Below are 16,502 nucleotides of genomic sequence, written 5' to 3'. Positions count from 1 at the left end.
TAGCTGCTACCACATAGCCGATCGCAACTGATCACGCGTGTGGCGATAAGCTGCATTAGAATACTTTGGAAGCCAATGACTTTTTTTATCACCAGGGAAAATTCGTTATGCTAGACGAAGCGGCATCTGGTTGTGGTTCTATGATTAACTAAAGAAAAAATCGTACGCATCTGTTTTACAAGGCATTCTAGAAACGGAAAATTCTCGCGATCATAGTTGCTTGCCCATACACTATTTCCTTGAAGGGTCGCCTTAACTTCATTTTGAGATTATACTGTTTTTTTTTTTGTGTAACAGAGTGCGCACTTAGTATTGTCTTTATCTTTGTTACGATAACAATAAAAGGCGTTCTGTAAATTGTTCGCGCCAGGGCGATTTGAGAGTTAGATAAAACTGCTGGGACTTTAGCTATGCTGTCTGCGTGGACATCTACAATTTGTTGAAAGGGACGACTCTGGTAAAATTGACGCCCACGAAAAATACGCAATTCGTATGGGTTGAGACGGACATTTTCGCTTCCTTCTACCTCTGTTAGATCGTCAGCTTCTTGCATTATATGGAGAAGGAAGCTGGTAGTAACAAAATTGAACCAGCAGCAGCAGCTAGTGATAAAATGTCTGAAACGAATGTTAAAAATGTTCCTGACCTTTGACAAAAAGCCTAATCGGATACGCCTAATACCACTACTACAATTGTAAACCCTGACCCAACCATGGCTCGATCATTCGTTATTTTACTATCTAAATAAATGGATTTCCAAGTTTTACGTCCGGTATCATCGTCAGGCATTGCTTCAGACATCTGTTTCACCTATAGGATTACGCCTATTTATAAACTCAAAGTAAGGTTGATAGTTGTTCAATAGAGAACTATGCGATGTATGTAAGGTGAAGAATTACGTTGATTGAGATTTGTCCTATTTGTTTAGAGAGCTAGTTATCTGTTTAAAGGCCAATGAACCGATTACCCAATTAAAACCATGTTTACGCAAAGACTGTTAGGCTTCATCATTGGAAGAGGCTGTTTATAAAATGCGATCCAACAAACAGGCCAAAAACTATTCACTTTAAATCGAAAGCATAATCAGCGCATGGGACTAACTTCAGGACATAGCCATATTGAAATTAGGATCGTTGTTGCAGGCTTTTCTTTGAGTAAGCGATTATCTTGTGCTTTGTATAATGAGTACTCTTTAGTTACGGCGACAGTTTCATAGAAGCACACTTATGCTATGTTAGTTGAATCCAGCCGCCTATTCAATGGTATATTTTTTCTCTTCCGAAAGGTGTCACTCTGTGTATATCTCTCTACCGCGCAAATACAAGATAGTTGCTTGATTGGTAACAAGCGGTAAAACACGTCTAAAATTGGCCACTTATAAGCCATTTACGTGGAATAAACAAAAGTTGAAAGGTAACACAGAGACGTCATTATATGAAGGCCGATGCCAGAGAAGTCATTTGCGAAGCCATCATAGTTAAAGTACATGCAAAAGTAGTTATATATTAATACGCAAACGTGTTCATACGTTTACTCCCATTACGAAAGAACATCCAATCGGTAACCGTCGTTCGCTCAGCTGATTTCCGTAGATCCTGAGTAACGCACACGACATGTGTCGGCACACCCCTATAGTTGCAATTTACGAGCAAAGGCGACCTTAGATAGGTCCCGTCGATTTATCTAGGCCACTCACGATACTGGGTGTCTTACTTGAGACAAGGGCTATTTTTCAGTAGCAAGGACATTATTTGATAACGTGACGTTTAGGTTTTTGCGTTGTACACACGTTATACCCTATGTGTGGATGGGAACATGTCGGAAACATCTTCATAAACATTGCAACAAGGAAATTTCTGTCCGCACGAATGTTTCAACGGCGCGTAAACATAAAAAAACCAGAAGACTTGTTTAAACGAAAAAAAAAACACAGAACGCAGAGCGTCCGGAGTTCAAGTCCCGTTGAAACCATTCATGAAGGCCAATTGATAATAATAATGATCTTCGTGTTGCAAATTTGATACGCTACTCACTGCTGAAGGAACGCCGAGGTAATATTACATCCAGTGCACGTAATGCATAAAAAAAAACCGTTAATGAAAAGATCTGAGCCAATTTAAAGTACATTATGATTAGACGTTAGGATTTTTTATATATATATATATATATATATATATGTTTCGCCCACTTCTCACTTGAAAGGGTCATCTTGCGTTACGCCATCACATATAGATACTATAGTAACAATCGTCAACGTGAACAATCAACTTTAACAAAACATGCACATTGATCCTGGCCGTGTCTACTTATACATTTTCTTATTTATTTACAGACATTTTTTTTTTCAATTTTTATGCAAATTGTTTACTACGTATGTGCCGTCTACGTATCTGATGCGTATGTAAATTATTTTTTGCTACACACGAAACGTCCACGGCTGTCGCGGGAGATTTTCTGATACTACCACAGAAAAATTACGCTGCTACAATAGTAACACAATGATCATACGGCATTATATTGGCCGGTGGTAAACAGACACGCTAACATTTAAGGCACGCAAGGCTTCGAGGCAGTGTCCAATCATATTACAAAACGGAATTCAATGGTCAGATCTTTGAGCTAATATTTTGCGACGTAATATTTGGCTAAAATGTATGACTTCTCGTAAACTCGAGTGAACCATAACAGCCGTAACTATAGCGTAGAAAAACGTTCCGTCTTCGCCTGGTAATAGCAAACAGTCCGGCAATATGATTTTGTCAAGGTAAACGATCAAATTCACAAATGTAACTTTTATCGGTAACTAAACAAAACAGCTAATTCCTCAACTGATATTATACATGTCGAAAATATAGCAGGTGCTTGCTCTCTTCAATATGGCCTTTACGCTTCTGAAGTGATCAACACAACCAACAACAATTGAGTTCAGTCAAAACCCGCCATTTCATCTTCGCTGAAGTCACTTGAATGCACCTTCTTCTTAGAGGTCTTCGAATGCCGCCGTATAAGGAGCGTCTTTGTCTGATTAGAGATGAGACAGTTATTTTCTTTTTTATTGTTCCCTTTTCTGATTAGCCTTTTCGTCTATCGTCCACTTCTCTATTTGTTATAGGCCTTTGACTTGTTATCGTTGCTTATGTTTTATTGATCAACTATTGTCGCATCATTGAAATGCGACAGCGCAAAACATGGTGAGGCGACGTACGAAGTTCGCTTGCTTTGCCCTTTGGCTAGCTGCCCAAGCTGTCGGCGTGCGTTTCGTTACTGTCATTTGTGTACTACCAGCATCTACAAGTAATGCTCTGATTTGCTCTGCGAAACGTGTACGTAAAAGCGCATTTTCGTGATGGTGCAATGATAACGTGTTTGCCTTTCGAACATTTGATGCCGCTTGTAGTGCTGTAGGCATGAGGATATCGCGTAAATATGCTTCACGTCCTCGTTGCTGGAGAGGCCATCGACTGTTTAGATGATTGCTTGACATGAGCCGTACTGGACGTAAAACTCGAACAAATTACTGGTCTGCGAGGATCTAGTTCCATTGTATCAAAACATGTTTTCCCGCCCCCACACTTACTGTCGTTCTCTCTAGTAAGAAAGTGCAGAAGACCATCAGCACTTGTGCAGTCCCTTCATGTAGAAAGGTCTCATTTTTACCTAACTAGCTGTCATTTTTATCAGCGTTTCTGTCGCCTGCCAATACCTGAAGAACCGGCGTTGCCTCAGTCTAGGTTTATGGCAGCAATCAGCATCTGCCGCTCGCTTTCGACCAGCTGTTCGTTGTTTGTCTGTGGCCTCGAAACTTGGCGAAGATAGCTTCTAACGCAGCTTTGTCTCAATCGTCTTTTCTGATACCGCCCTACCAGCTCGGCAACAGTAGCAAGCTTGTTCTGTTGCGACAAAAGTGAAACGAGGATGATCCACCGGATCGCCTCCATCTTGCTACGCCTAGAAACGTTAGATTTTAGAGCGTGTTAAAACCGTACGTATTTGTCTTACTCCTGTTCGAGCAACGTACGCACTGACAACAGCGGTTTGTTGATCGCGTCTTCGCCAAAACAAAGCAACGTCGGCCACGACAAAAGCACCAGTTTCAGCAACAGTAACAGACGCCGCCCATTGAATGATTGTTATTGTTGTGCTAGTTCTAATCGTGTAGGTGGAGCCATCTAGTGGCGTGTCCCGGCATCTCGCTAGCTAATACTTGGTCGACCAGAAACCAACTTCTGACACAGCAGCAGTCAGTGATCGCCCAGGAGTGAATGCTGTGTCGAGCCTCCAATCGGAATCAAAGAGCTGGCCAGGGCCACCAAAGAACTACTGAGCAGCTGGGCTCTTAAAAATAGCTCTATTTCCCTCGCGATTTGTGGCTCGCTTGGTGAGCCCAATCCACCCGGCTGATGTTAACATTTTACAGTAGCAGCATTGCAACGTAAACCAACGACTAACGTCGGCGGTATAGTAAAGCTGTGGCGCGTCGCGCTACTCTTGTGCGCTGAATCCTCTCTCTAACGCGAATGCGGCCGTTACGGGTGACGCCGACGGCGTTGACGACGCTTACGCATTCTTATTGCATCACATCGGTCGACGATTGTGCGTGCTGTTGTGCTTGTTTGAGGCATACGCACATACAATCTGGGTCTGTAAGGGTGTCGTTGGTATATTAGTTGTAACTTACTTTGTCTAGTTGTCCGGCTGGTTGTGTCACAAAGCCTAGCTAAACATCAGCGTGTACTTGACATATTTATCCGCGTGTTCAGTAAGTGGCCTGCGGTGTACATGGCGTTCAGTTTTCTACATGTCTGCACCTCCTGATTAACCTGTCTGCACTCGCTACATTCATAACCTGTACGGCACGACAAGGTGAGTGTCATTAGCCAATCTGTGTGTGTTTCGACGATCCCGAGGACGCCGACTACTGATGATAACAACAGAAACGAAAAAAAGAAACGGCGGCGCGACCGTCGTGAGTGATGACCGCCGAGACCGAATCTGAATCATCCGCGCCGGCGGCAACGGCTTCGCTCGCCGTTAATTCTTTGCACCTCGAGGCAGGGCCCGATGACAACGCGGTAGTTAGCGAATCGTATCATCGGCGCACGCCATTAAATAGGCAGCGCACTCCGGATTCAGTGGTAACGCAAGCACACGACACAACTTCCGAAGAGTCTGAATCGGAGGATTCTTCGGAAGTATCGGATTCTAATCCGGAAATAGTTTCTGACGAGTGGGAACAGTTTGAGAAGAGCGAGCCTCAAATAACGGTAACTGCCCAGGGAGGTCTTCATGGGATACGGGAACAAGAAATAACTCCGATGGCGGATCCAGCAGGTCAAAACGGTACAGCAAAAACGATTAGCTGGTAAGTGACACGGCTCAGAGGCCCGTAAGAATTGACTGTAGATAGGAAATAACGCAACTCGAACAATACTGTAAAAAAAAAAGCAGTGAAAAATCAAACTAATCTGGTCGAGTAAACCCATCCTTGTTCATTATGATATGTGGTGTTCAAACGAGCGGATGTACACAATGCGAATATCGCGCATTGTAACATGTAGCCTGTTGTTTTCCCTATGCTTGGTTCTTTCTGTGCGATTTGAGGATTCGCGTTTGCTGTCCAAAGTGGAGGATCTGCGGTTTTGCTTAACAATAAAGAGGAACCCAATTGGCGACCACATCGGGTCACACGACTGTATCAGAGAATAGAACAGACATATCTGAGTAGGGATTTTCAAAGAACCCACGTTTATGACGCGTTTTTGCCGACAAAAGGAATTCCAATATCCGGTTGCATTTGCGGATAAGCTAACCTCGTGTAGTGACATTTTAGCTGATCTCCCGTGGCCGATGTCCGACCATTACTGGTTTCCGTTTAGATTTAGGATTGATTAAAGATGATATTCGTGTATGCTTTGACAAAAATAGGCCTCTATGTACAAAACAGAAATGGAATCAAGTTCAAAAGGGATAGAGTCGCACCAAGCGTTAAAATAATACATGCTGAAAAGTGTTTCACGCCAGCCTCGTCCTACCAGTTCAACATCGGGTTATCTAGCCTACGGTTAAGCTCAACTGATGACCTAAACCTAGGGTTTATATATATAGAATATTGCATATAGTAAGTGTCTAAGAAGTCCACATTCAATTCGACATGTTATCGAACGGGTTCGATTGGTAATTTCTAAACCGTTCCAAGCTGATAACATCGGTAGTATCCTGATTCGATAAAAGAACTTTAGAGAGCCAGCACAAATAAAGCCGTACCGATTTCCGCTTTTTTTTTTAAGTATACGTTTTTTTTTTTTTTTTTTACTAGGGTAACTCACCGATATGGGTTGTATTGTTGTCAATGAAAGCTTTCGAGGATTCAACTTATTCACTAACTCATCATGTAACACTGGGTTGCGCGGTATGATCGTTTACTCGTAGTGCGGATCGAAGGCACGTTTTTTTGTTGTTGGCAATCCTAACAGTTCTTTCTTAACTAGAAAACAAATATTCTGCGATTATAATTTTTATAATGCCAATAGAGCATAAAACTTTATCGTTTTGTCGTATCGGATTATGTCGCATTTTAGACAAACAAACAAAGACTGGTCCTTTACATCTGAGACGTGTACGTTATGAGAATGTTAACAGTCCCTCACATCAATCATTTACATGCATCATCATGGTAAGATAGCGGGATGTCTGGGAACCCGGACAGCGACGCTCGAGGGCAATAATTCTGTGAGACTTCCTTCGTGTAGCTTTTCTGCTAGTAACAAGGAAATCTGAAGAGTAAAAATTCTGACAGAGAAATAATACTTATATATGTATTATATAAAATAGATAGTTTTTAAATAAGGGTAATTAGAATTGAAATAGGAAACTTCGATAATCCCAACAAACGAATGTGACGGATTCTTAATACGAAACATCTAGTCCTAGCAGAGCTAAAAATAAGTTCATTACTACTGCTTTGCTTTAACTTAGACTTTGAATCATATTAAACTATTTTTATTAAATCATACAAAAGCGTACCGCTGTTCCCAAAATCTATATAGATCTTTGGTATAGGGAACTCACGCTCTCTCTTAAATCTACACTTCTGCTAAAGCTGGACAGTATATATGTATATTTGCAAATTTCTCTCTTTTTAAATTTCGTACACACAGTTCTACATGTTGGCCAGAGCTGAGGGCCAGATGTGGAGGCTTTCTTTCCGAAAGATGTTAAGGCCTGGCTTTATGCAGGCCAAACTATTGTCATAGTAATTGTCCATTACTCTAGGGCGCTTCTCCATTAAACCTTGATTTAAAATTGATTCTAATATTGTTTCCAACCAAGACTTGCACAGGCGGCTAACAGACTAATAAATTCATAAGTCGCGTCTGGCTCATTTTCTTGTTGTACCTTGCGCTATTCTCTATAGAGAGTACCGTGCGGGATCTTATCCTCCCTCTTGCAACTACCCGAGTGTATATCAGAGTTCTTTTGTATCTTTTCAACTTTATTTCTCTTCGATTGTTAGGACTTTTGGCCCAATATGGCCAAAACGTACGTCCTCTCGATGGTCTCCCATATAGCGGACCTGGACAAGACCTCAGTAAGTCTGTAAACGGCCCGGAGCGGTTTTAGACTCGCAATCCATCCGAATGGCAGTTACACTGAACATATTGATGTTCTGGCGTGGCCATGTAAAAAATGTCATCGAAATACTTGTTTCTATTTAGATATAGCGATACCCGACTTATTAGAATTTGCCGCAAGACAGATTACCAAAAAACAAATATAAAAACCGAACAAATAAAAAAAAAATAAGGAAAGTAGCAATTTAGGAAGGTTAATAGCTGCTTTCTGTGCCGTTTCGTAAAACTATTGGGGAGATCCCAGATAAACCCAGAAAAATTCACCCCGGTTACACTATAAGAGGGCGAGTCCTTCATACTATACATAGAAGATGTGATTGCAAGGGTTTTATATATATATATATATATATACTGGTGTAAATGCATCATAGCCAAACTTGAATGCATTTAGTGATTGATCAGCCGATGCAATGCTTAATATTCTCGAAAGGATCCAAGAATAGTACTTTTTATCTTAGATTGATTTGCAGCGTTCAACGACAAAGCAAAATGGCCATATCGATATACGCATCGTCTAGAGAGATGTTTGTTCGATTTGTTATTAGAGCTATCTGTGAATGGAGCACATATTAAAAGCTAGATTGGCTTAAATACGTCTACTACAGAAACAGACAGAGAATTTTAATTGTTTCATATAGCAGTGATCACGACAGTCGTTCATCAACTCTATACATTGACCGTCCGATATTCTTGTCGAACCTGGTATGACCGTCATACGAATTTCCTTTTGGCAATGAAAGCAATGACGTCATAAAGCCAAGCACTTTATAAAAAAAAAAAAAAACATTTTTACAAAATGACTTTATAAGATCATTTTGCCAAAGGTTTGTTAGAAAGCACACGTAAACTCAGCAGAAACACCTATCGTTACAGAATCCCTCCGAGCAAGAATAATAACGAAAACACATTAATATTATGATAATCGGAGAACAATTTGATGCGTAGACAAATATTTACCATCAGTCCAGTGTTCTTCTAACTTGAGTGACGGATTTATTTATAAAGTATGATTCGAAGAAGCCTTGCCAAAATCTGCTAGCTATATATATATATATGGTCAGTCAGTAAGCAGTACTATTACAGATATTGCATGTCACAAAGTCCAGCTAGATAAGCCGTTTCGATAGCATCTTTATGGACGCGTCTGTCTTGCTATGGGCATTGACTGTGTTGAAATCGGTATAGTTAGCCTAGCACGTCCTACAAAAAAACTTGGTCAACTAGGTCAATGCTCATTGAGTGTTCTATCGACTTGACTCGCAATGAAAATTACGTCGAACTTACCGCAACTTTTCCGTTGCTTAATGAAAAGCAACTAGCTCCGTGCTGGTAAAGGTCCATTTGGTCGGTTTTTTGTTGTGTTTTTTTTTTATTGCAACCTGTATGACATTAGCCTGAAAAGCATTGCATGGCTTGGTTTATCTAGACTATAGATTATTTCCTATAATCTTTGTTGTATTCAGAAGTCGTGATTACTAGCCCTCTCTATTCAGCCGACGTGACTCCACGAAAAAGCGCCATGCTCTGCTATACTAACCTTGATGAAACCATTCGCGAACGAGTTGGCGTTGTTGATGCCACCAGCATTTTACCCGCAATGCCACCCATTTAGCCCCACAGCTTTAGCGACAGCGTTTTTAGCCGATATGTGTGTCGGTCAGCGAACTGCCAAAATGCCCCGGCTCGAAACGTATTTTGCTTAGCACACTTCGTCTCAAAGCCAAAACTTCGAAAATTGAATGCGGTCGCGCCTTATCTACACCAATCAGCTGAGCGGTAACGCCTTGATGTTTTACCAGGTAAATCCTGCTAGGGCAAGTAGCAGTTACCGGTGACAATGACCTAGCAATTGTATACTCGCGTGGCACCGGCGAAAATTTAATTTCTATCGCTTTTAAAGCTGTTATCGTCATAGCATGACATTCATACAAATGAACGCTCGAACCTCCAGCGAAAAAAAGAAGCCTTGTCACATTGTGTGCGCACAAAGCTGATCAGTTCAGACAACGAATTATCATGACAAGTGGAAACCGATTTGCGGCCTAAGGGACTACTAAGGCTTTCGTCGTTGAATTAAAGGACCGCGATCTTGCTGACGGGTCCTGGCGACGTTGACGCTGCAGTGTCTATGGAGATGCTGCTTGTCTTGTAATCGTTCAGAACAGCATCAGCAAAGCGAGCGTAATTTGTGCTTTTGTTATTACTACATGATCAAGTGAAACACCTGAATTCTTTGGCGCTCACAGCTGTTGCGGTAGATAGTACGTGTAGCGTAATTGATTCCTTATAATGGCTTGAATAATAGTTAGATAATATGAAGATTTTAAGCTGGGAATGCAGTTGTCGAGTGCCCGCGGCTGTAGTTTGTATGTGATCATTGAACGCTGAACAAATATGGAACGATATCTAAATTAGCTATATTATATTGCAATAATGTTAACTATAATTAATGATACACTGATACTATCGTTATGTTTTTCCCTTCGTCGTAAACAGAACGTCAGCGCCCGAGGGGCCGTTATCATAACGGCTTGATTGATCGTTTAGCTTCACTGATTAGTAATGATGAACGCAATATGGTTAGCACAGACAAATGTATGACAGGCCAAAGCGGTTTTGCGGCGACCTAACAAAGGCTGCTTTTGCCACGACGAAATTTTGAACGCTAACGGAAAGTTACGATTCAGTGCGACGAACGTCAAGTGACGTATCTGCAGCATCCATTACGCACGCGTCCGGTCAGCGGCCATCATGTGAATCCCATACATATATATATTGCATCCGTCTGTTTGTTACGGCGGCATGGCCATATGGCAGGGGTTTACCAAATGAGGCTAGACCATCGCCCGAAGGGACGAACGTTTACTTTTACCTGAACGCGTTAAAACTATTACAAGCAAAGTTCATCTGTAACGTAGCACCAGAAATTGTTGTTACGCTTTCTAGATGGGCTGAAATGTGTCTCGGCGCAGACGTTTTCGATTGGCGTACGTTTGCTTCGGTTGGCACATAGTAACCAAGAAATTAGGCTTTATTTACGTCCGCAAAAAGTGTTGACCTAACTTTATTGTTGTTATGTAATAAGATATCAAACAAGGACACCCGTACGAACAGAAATCGTGGTCATAGCCAGGAGTAACTAAATAACTGTAATACATGAAATTGTATTGATGATCAACGAACCCAACGGTACTGATTTAGAACAATCCATTTCCTTTGAGTGCGCCTACAACGAGCTCGTTAACCGATATAAATATCTACTACGTATCGTCACTTTTGCCTTAAGCAAGATTTTTAGATAGCGGCACAACGGAAAGGTTACATACACGAGGCAAAAAAATCAGCGGCCGTACGTAAACGCCTGCAGCAGTTGAGCTATCTATTCTGAACGAAAACGATTAAATCTCAAGTGGATATAATATGGCGATACAAAGTATCTATATGAATCACCTGCGCTACCTTAGTAAGCCTAGGTAGAAAATCTAGATGTCGCCAGTACCTTCGACAATGAAAATGAAATTGCATTAGAAAAAATTGAAACTTGTTTTTATGTCATTTCCAAAAAAATGACGTCTGGATAGCCGTTTCAGCATCTATTCTCTAACTAGCATTAAGGACGAACACGAAAACCTGTTCAACAAATTAGCAGAAGCCTTACTTTTTGACATGACTACCCACGTAAGTAAGCAATTATTGGAAATACACCCAAGTGACTGCTAACTGTTACACGGAACTTGGTAGAATAACTTAGAGAAAAGCGAGCCTATTTCGAATTCTTGTTGCTAAATGCCTCCGAACATTTTAACGAGGCCACTATCACTGTAAGTTAACCTGCATAAAAACTGCTGTCAAGTTTATGTAAATTTATATTATAAAGATATCGAACCACACTTTTAATTAACTCCTCTACTGCCTATCACATATATAGCCGTGCTACAGAGTGCGCTTTAAATAAAAAAATCTTTGTATTATGCACTTCCAGGGCGCTTTCGGTAACTTACGTTGCATTTTTTGTCTACGTACAACTTATACTCCAAGCGGGGTTTACCACGATATCGTTCCTAGTTGCACCCTTGGCTTACCTTCAAGGAGGCAGCAAATCCTGGTGGGACTTCGTTGATACTCTCTATGATTTACACGAACGTGTCATTATCTTACTGGGTATCGCCTTAAAAGGAACTAAGGTATGTAAAAGTAGGCTTTTAAAAATTTTTCCTGAATAATAAAATGATTGGACGTTCAATGCAGTTTCGGGATTCGAGGCGCAATCGATACGCTTCTAGAGAAGGCCGCTTTTTCAATGTACGTATCACGTCATGCCTTAATGACCGGTCAAATATTAATCTTTTCCTCAAGCTATCTGCGTCCATAGAAATGTACGTATCATTAGGAACATATTGAGCAGAGTGCTTTGTCAAATAGCGAGGATAGTATCAGGATTTCGGCTATCTGTCCCGTTTACGATAAGAGAGCAGACGCAATTTCATAGATTATAGAATTACATATGCCTATGTTGAATTGCTTTTCAGCTTTACTTCTATGGTGACTTCAATGAAGTGCAAGCGAAGCAAGAAAGTTGCATTGTCATATGCAATCACCAGGTCGAAGGTGAATGCCAGCAATAATTGAAAAAATAGTAAACCAACTAACTTCATTTGGAACAGTTTATTAAAAGCTAAGGTTGCAATAAACTGTTAGAGCCATGGATTGTCAGTGTAGCTACATAGCATAATATTTTGTACCTTACTGAAATCAATTAAAGTGTGCTAAAAGACAACTCAGCGTTACGCAACAGCTAAAAACGTACGTTAACAGTTCACAAAAAATAAGACCACCAATTTAGAAGCTATGTTCGACCTTACCCGGCGCACTCAGGTCAAAAGCAAAGACTAACCCACTCTTACTCAGATAAATTTGCATCACAATATTTCATGGGGTAACCGATGAGCGTATTGAACTGCGCGCATCCGGCAGGTGACTACTTCGTGATGGCTGCCGCGATGGAAAAAACAGGCAAACTGGCCCGGTTACGGCACGTCATGAAGGATTCCCTCATTTGGATCCCATATGTAGGAAGCTTTTTGATTAGGAGAGGTTCGTTTTTTATCAATCGTAATAACCTCGACTGGTCGAGTTTCGATGAAAATTGTCGCCGTCTTCGCGAAGACAAAGTACCGGTAAGTATTATAGGCAGCCAATGAATGGTCCTGTTGGTCTTTATGTTATTAGCTTTGTCCTAGTTTATGCAATGGTTCAGGAAGAAATTGTTTCATCTTAAGCAAGCCATAACTTCTTCTTGCTGTTACCGATGATAACTTATTTCCTAATCGAATATATGTGAAGATGCAAATATAGATTTGCTAATTTGCGCGCTGTTCAGTTGGACTTGATGTGTGCAACTTCACCTACTCTCTTTTCAGACCTGTATTCTTATTTACCCAGAAGGTACGACCATGAATAACGCCATAGAGACACCGAACATTATTGAGAAATCTCGCCAGGTAGCTATTGAAAACAAACAGAAGCCATTTGAATACGTTCTTTTTCCGAGATCACGTGGATTTCATCGTTTACTCGATAAGTTTCGAGGTCAAATAGATGCGATCTATGATCTAACACTAATTTACTCATCAACTCGTGACAGAAATGGCCATCGACGACCTGCTCCATGCGTTACCGGTTAGTGTAGACCCGTCTATCAAAACGTTCGTAATCGCTCTCGAATTATACTGCGTCCCATGTATAGAACAGGAAACACAGAAACAGAAGCCGTAGCTGCCTATATCAGAGTTAAGGACGAATAATTTGACGCGGCTTAAGCAGCAGTACTTGAATTTCGCATGCTTAATAGTGCTTTCCTGAGGTCTCAATCAAGGTAGCGGCGTCACCTAAATTTCCTATCTAATATGTCCTTTGTTACGATCGTAGAGTTGGCAAATGGATACTGCCCTGAAATACACATTAATCTACATCGGATCGATATCAAGGACGTTCCTGAAAATGAGGAGGATGTAAAACAGTTTCTTTTCAACCAGTTTGTTGTCAAAGACAGGTTGGTATCGTGATTCCTACCAGCAAAACCCGTACAATTTCCCAATAAATATGTGCACAATTCTTACCACTCCTGCGAAATCTCCCCTGATATTATTCCGTATTCTTCCAAACACCTCTAGTATTGCTTTTATGATTTTGACAAAGGAGATCTGCCTGGCGAGGCGTCCTTCGCTAAGCCAAAGCGCATGCTGCAGAACATCAGGGTGTCAAAAAGAAAAGGCCAAAATAACTCTCGTAAGTGCTGTGACTAATCGTTGATTTTTCTCTATTATCTGATAAATCTATATGTCCAATAGAGGCTTCGTTCTTACCTTACAGGCTTCTGAAAACGTTTTACTCGACTGGTTCGCTTCCGAAAAAAGGCGTCCAGCTGCCGTCCCAGAGTCAACGACACCTAATACAAACGTCCCTTGTTGTTCTTATCGGAATTTGGCTTGGTTTCACGTCGACCGGTCTCGCTCTGCTACCGTATCATCTACTTGTGCCAGGAACCATCGGATTTCTCCACGTGGCTTATCATGTCTACTTTGCACGTTGAGCAAAGCGTCGTAGGCTCGTGCACGCACGTAGAATAGTCCGCGATATTAGGACTAATTGGTCGTAAGGGAGAATTGCGCTCTTCTGTATTTTAGTGGTTTCTGAGCTTGTGGACGCGTTCGCGTTGCGAACAACCGCCAAGAAACAACTAATGAGTGCAGCCCCGTATAGTCGCGGGTATTTGGCGTAAAAAAGGAGTTATCCAAGTAGGAAACCTATGCTTCGATAGGGCTAAATCAGCTACAGTGGGTTATTGTTGCAGTCGTAGTGGTCGCGAGACACACAATATTTAGGTTACTTATGGTTACTAACTGCTATTGGGTTCGAACGGAAGTGTGTTTCGACAGTATCTTGATTGCATTGTACTTACGATCTATAGCTTTAAGTAGTTCGACGTTATAATGAAATTGTTGCACGTACTGCTTAGCTCGTCTTTAAATGCTAAAGTCGAGCGGGGCAATAGCACGATATTTGTGGAATCGCTCGAATGTTAGGGGTGTTCTGCCCTTCGCTGGGCAAGCATGTTCTTGTTTGGCAATATATACAACTTTGTTAAGCACTTTCTATTATCGGTGTGTATAAAGCGTACGTGTACGTATGCAACATACCCGAATCACCTATTTGCAAGAAGTAGACCTATAGAATAATGTATCAATGTGACGCCGCTCGATGACGACATTTTGTTTGAATAGATATTGTTAATGATTTGTACGTCCGCTACCGCCGCAAGGCACTACTACTTCAACCAGCAGATACCTTTTTTTATCATGTAAATTTTAGTCTCAATAAAATTGAGCCAAGCTTTCGTTTTCTGAATTTTCTCGGAACTCGTGATTAGCTCGTTAACAGCACCTGTCAATAACGCCATATGGCTACGTCCAAATCCGTTGTTCAAACACGGCACATACAAGTAATTTCACTCTAGACTGCTAAAAGCTCTCCTATTCAGTAAAGGTCTTAATGGCCAGGAAGTCAGTTTTGGATTTCATAGGCGTTTTCCCATCGACTTTTGCTCTCGCTTAAACACATTTGATCATCTATATTAGTCATATATTCAATATCACGTTACTGATTTATTTTTTGCAAAATCACTGTTACTGTTTACGTTTTGAGGCTTTTTTTTTAACTCTGAGGCCAAATTATGAGACTTTTTTTCCTTTCAACCCGAGGTTCGTGGTCCAAACCATTGCATGGTCGAGAACATGTGTTTTTTTTTAGTAATTTTTACATGAATGAGTACTTGATATTTTTAACATAAGTACTTTTTAGGTCCACGACTGGACTGGCACTTGTTGAACTTCAATCTGGAGTTACTTCAATATGGCAACCACACAAGAAGCCGTAATTTGCCTTCACATATTTTATATTTCTGACCAGGCGTAAGAAATACAGTTCAAGCTAGTGTAAAATATCTTTGGAGAAATGTTTCTCCTTCGTCCGACAGAGTTGGCCCGTTAATGGACAAGATTTTCTAGTTGATGAAACGTTAAATGGTTTGTGCTAGAAATTTAGAAAATTAATAATTTACTCTGTTAAGAAATGTTCAAGTCAGGGCCGCATCAGATTGCATGTATCCAACCAGATTAGGGCTGGAGGTTCCACGTCTCCGACCCTACCACCTAACATGTCCTGAAACGCATGCCTCTTAGGACAGACACTTTGCCAAATTGGTCCTAATTAACCCGAAACACATCGAGGAAAAAACATGTGTGTTTTTTTTTTTATCCAAACTAACAGGCATCGTAACGATCGTAATCGCGCAACAATATAAAGCTGGTAAGGTAAGTAGTTAATTTGTTAATAAAGATCTGATACGACAAAAAAAAGGTAGATCATGTTAGCCGCCGTTCTTAATGTATATCCGAAAAAAAAAAAAATCCGAAAGAACCAGAGCGACAGGCTTTGGTTTGCGAATGATTAGTTAGCAAAACTTCATTTACTCTAGTCAAAGCTGCTTTGCGTAGCCAATTGGAAATAGCGGGTCCAGCACTTGCAACATGACTGTTTCGCCTTTCTCCATCCTTCTACACAATGAAATGAAAACCTTGTACCTGACTTCACGCTAATTTTTATCTATTAAAAACAACCGCAATAGGAGATCTGGTTGACTCTATACAAAGACTGTTACGAAGCAAGATGTTGAATGTTAATGCTATTACATTTTTTTAATTACATTAATTAACAGAAATATGTAACTTGATGATAAATTCAGTTCATGATAGAATCTTAAATCCAACCATATAGTTTTTATATGCTTTTACTGACGCATATAGAGCTATA

General features: G+C 40.8%; 1 protein-coding gene and 1 long non-coding RNA gene across 3 annotated transcripts in view; one reads left to right on the top strand and one right to left on the bottom strand.

Moving 5' to 3' along the window:
• LOC147756263 (uncharacterized) overlaps nucleotides 1–6,783 on the bottom strand; it is a 72,932-nt gene extending 66,149 nt beyond the window's left edge. The window contains exon 1 of the long non-coding RNA XR_015325804.1: nucleotides 6,327–6,783. This is a non-coding gene — a long non-coding RNA (uncharacterized LOC147756263). The remainder of the gene's footprint in view (nucleotides 1–6,326) is intronic.
• On the top strand, nucleotides 2,555–15,038 carry LOC111249599 (1-acyl-sn-glycerol-3-phosphate acyltransferase epsilon-like). 2 transcript variants are annotated; one of them, XM_022803649.2, is made up of 7 exons: nucleotides 2,555–5,362; nucleotides 11,614–11,815; nucleotides 12,161–12,239; nucleotides 12,606–12,808; nucleotides 13,052–13,310; nucleotides 13,560–13,683; nucleotides 14,004–15,038. In XM_022803649.2, exons 1-7 carry the CDS (start codon nucleotides 4,974–4,976, stop codon nucleotides 14,221–14,223), a joined length of 1,476 nt encoding a protein of 491 aa, XP_022659384.1. In that variant the 5' UTR covers nucleotides 2,555–4,973; the 3' UTR covers nucleotides 14,224–15,038. The 2 variants fall into 2 exon arrangements, with proteins under 2 accessions (XP_022659384.1, XP_086842299.1); XM_086986173.1 differs by lacking the exon at nucleotides 2,555–5,362 and adding an exon at nucleotides 8,715–8,960.
• The last annotated feature ends 1,464 nt before the right edge of the window (nucleotides 15,039–16,502 follow it).

This window comes from Varroa destructor, unplaced genomic scaffold (genome assembly GCF_002443255.2).
Source record: "Varroa destructor unplaced genomic scaffold, Vdes_3.0 BEIS01000004.1, whole genome shotgun sequence".
In the NCBI taxonomy this organism is placed as follows: domain Eukaryota; kingdom Metazoa; phylum Arthropoda; class Arachnida; order Mesostigmata; family Varroidae; genus Varroa; species Varroa destructor.
The sequence above is the reverse complement of the archived record's forward strand: the minus strand, read 5'-3'. Positions and strand labels throughout refer to the sequence as shown.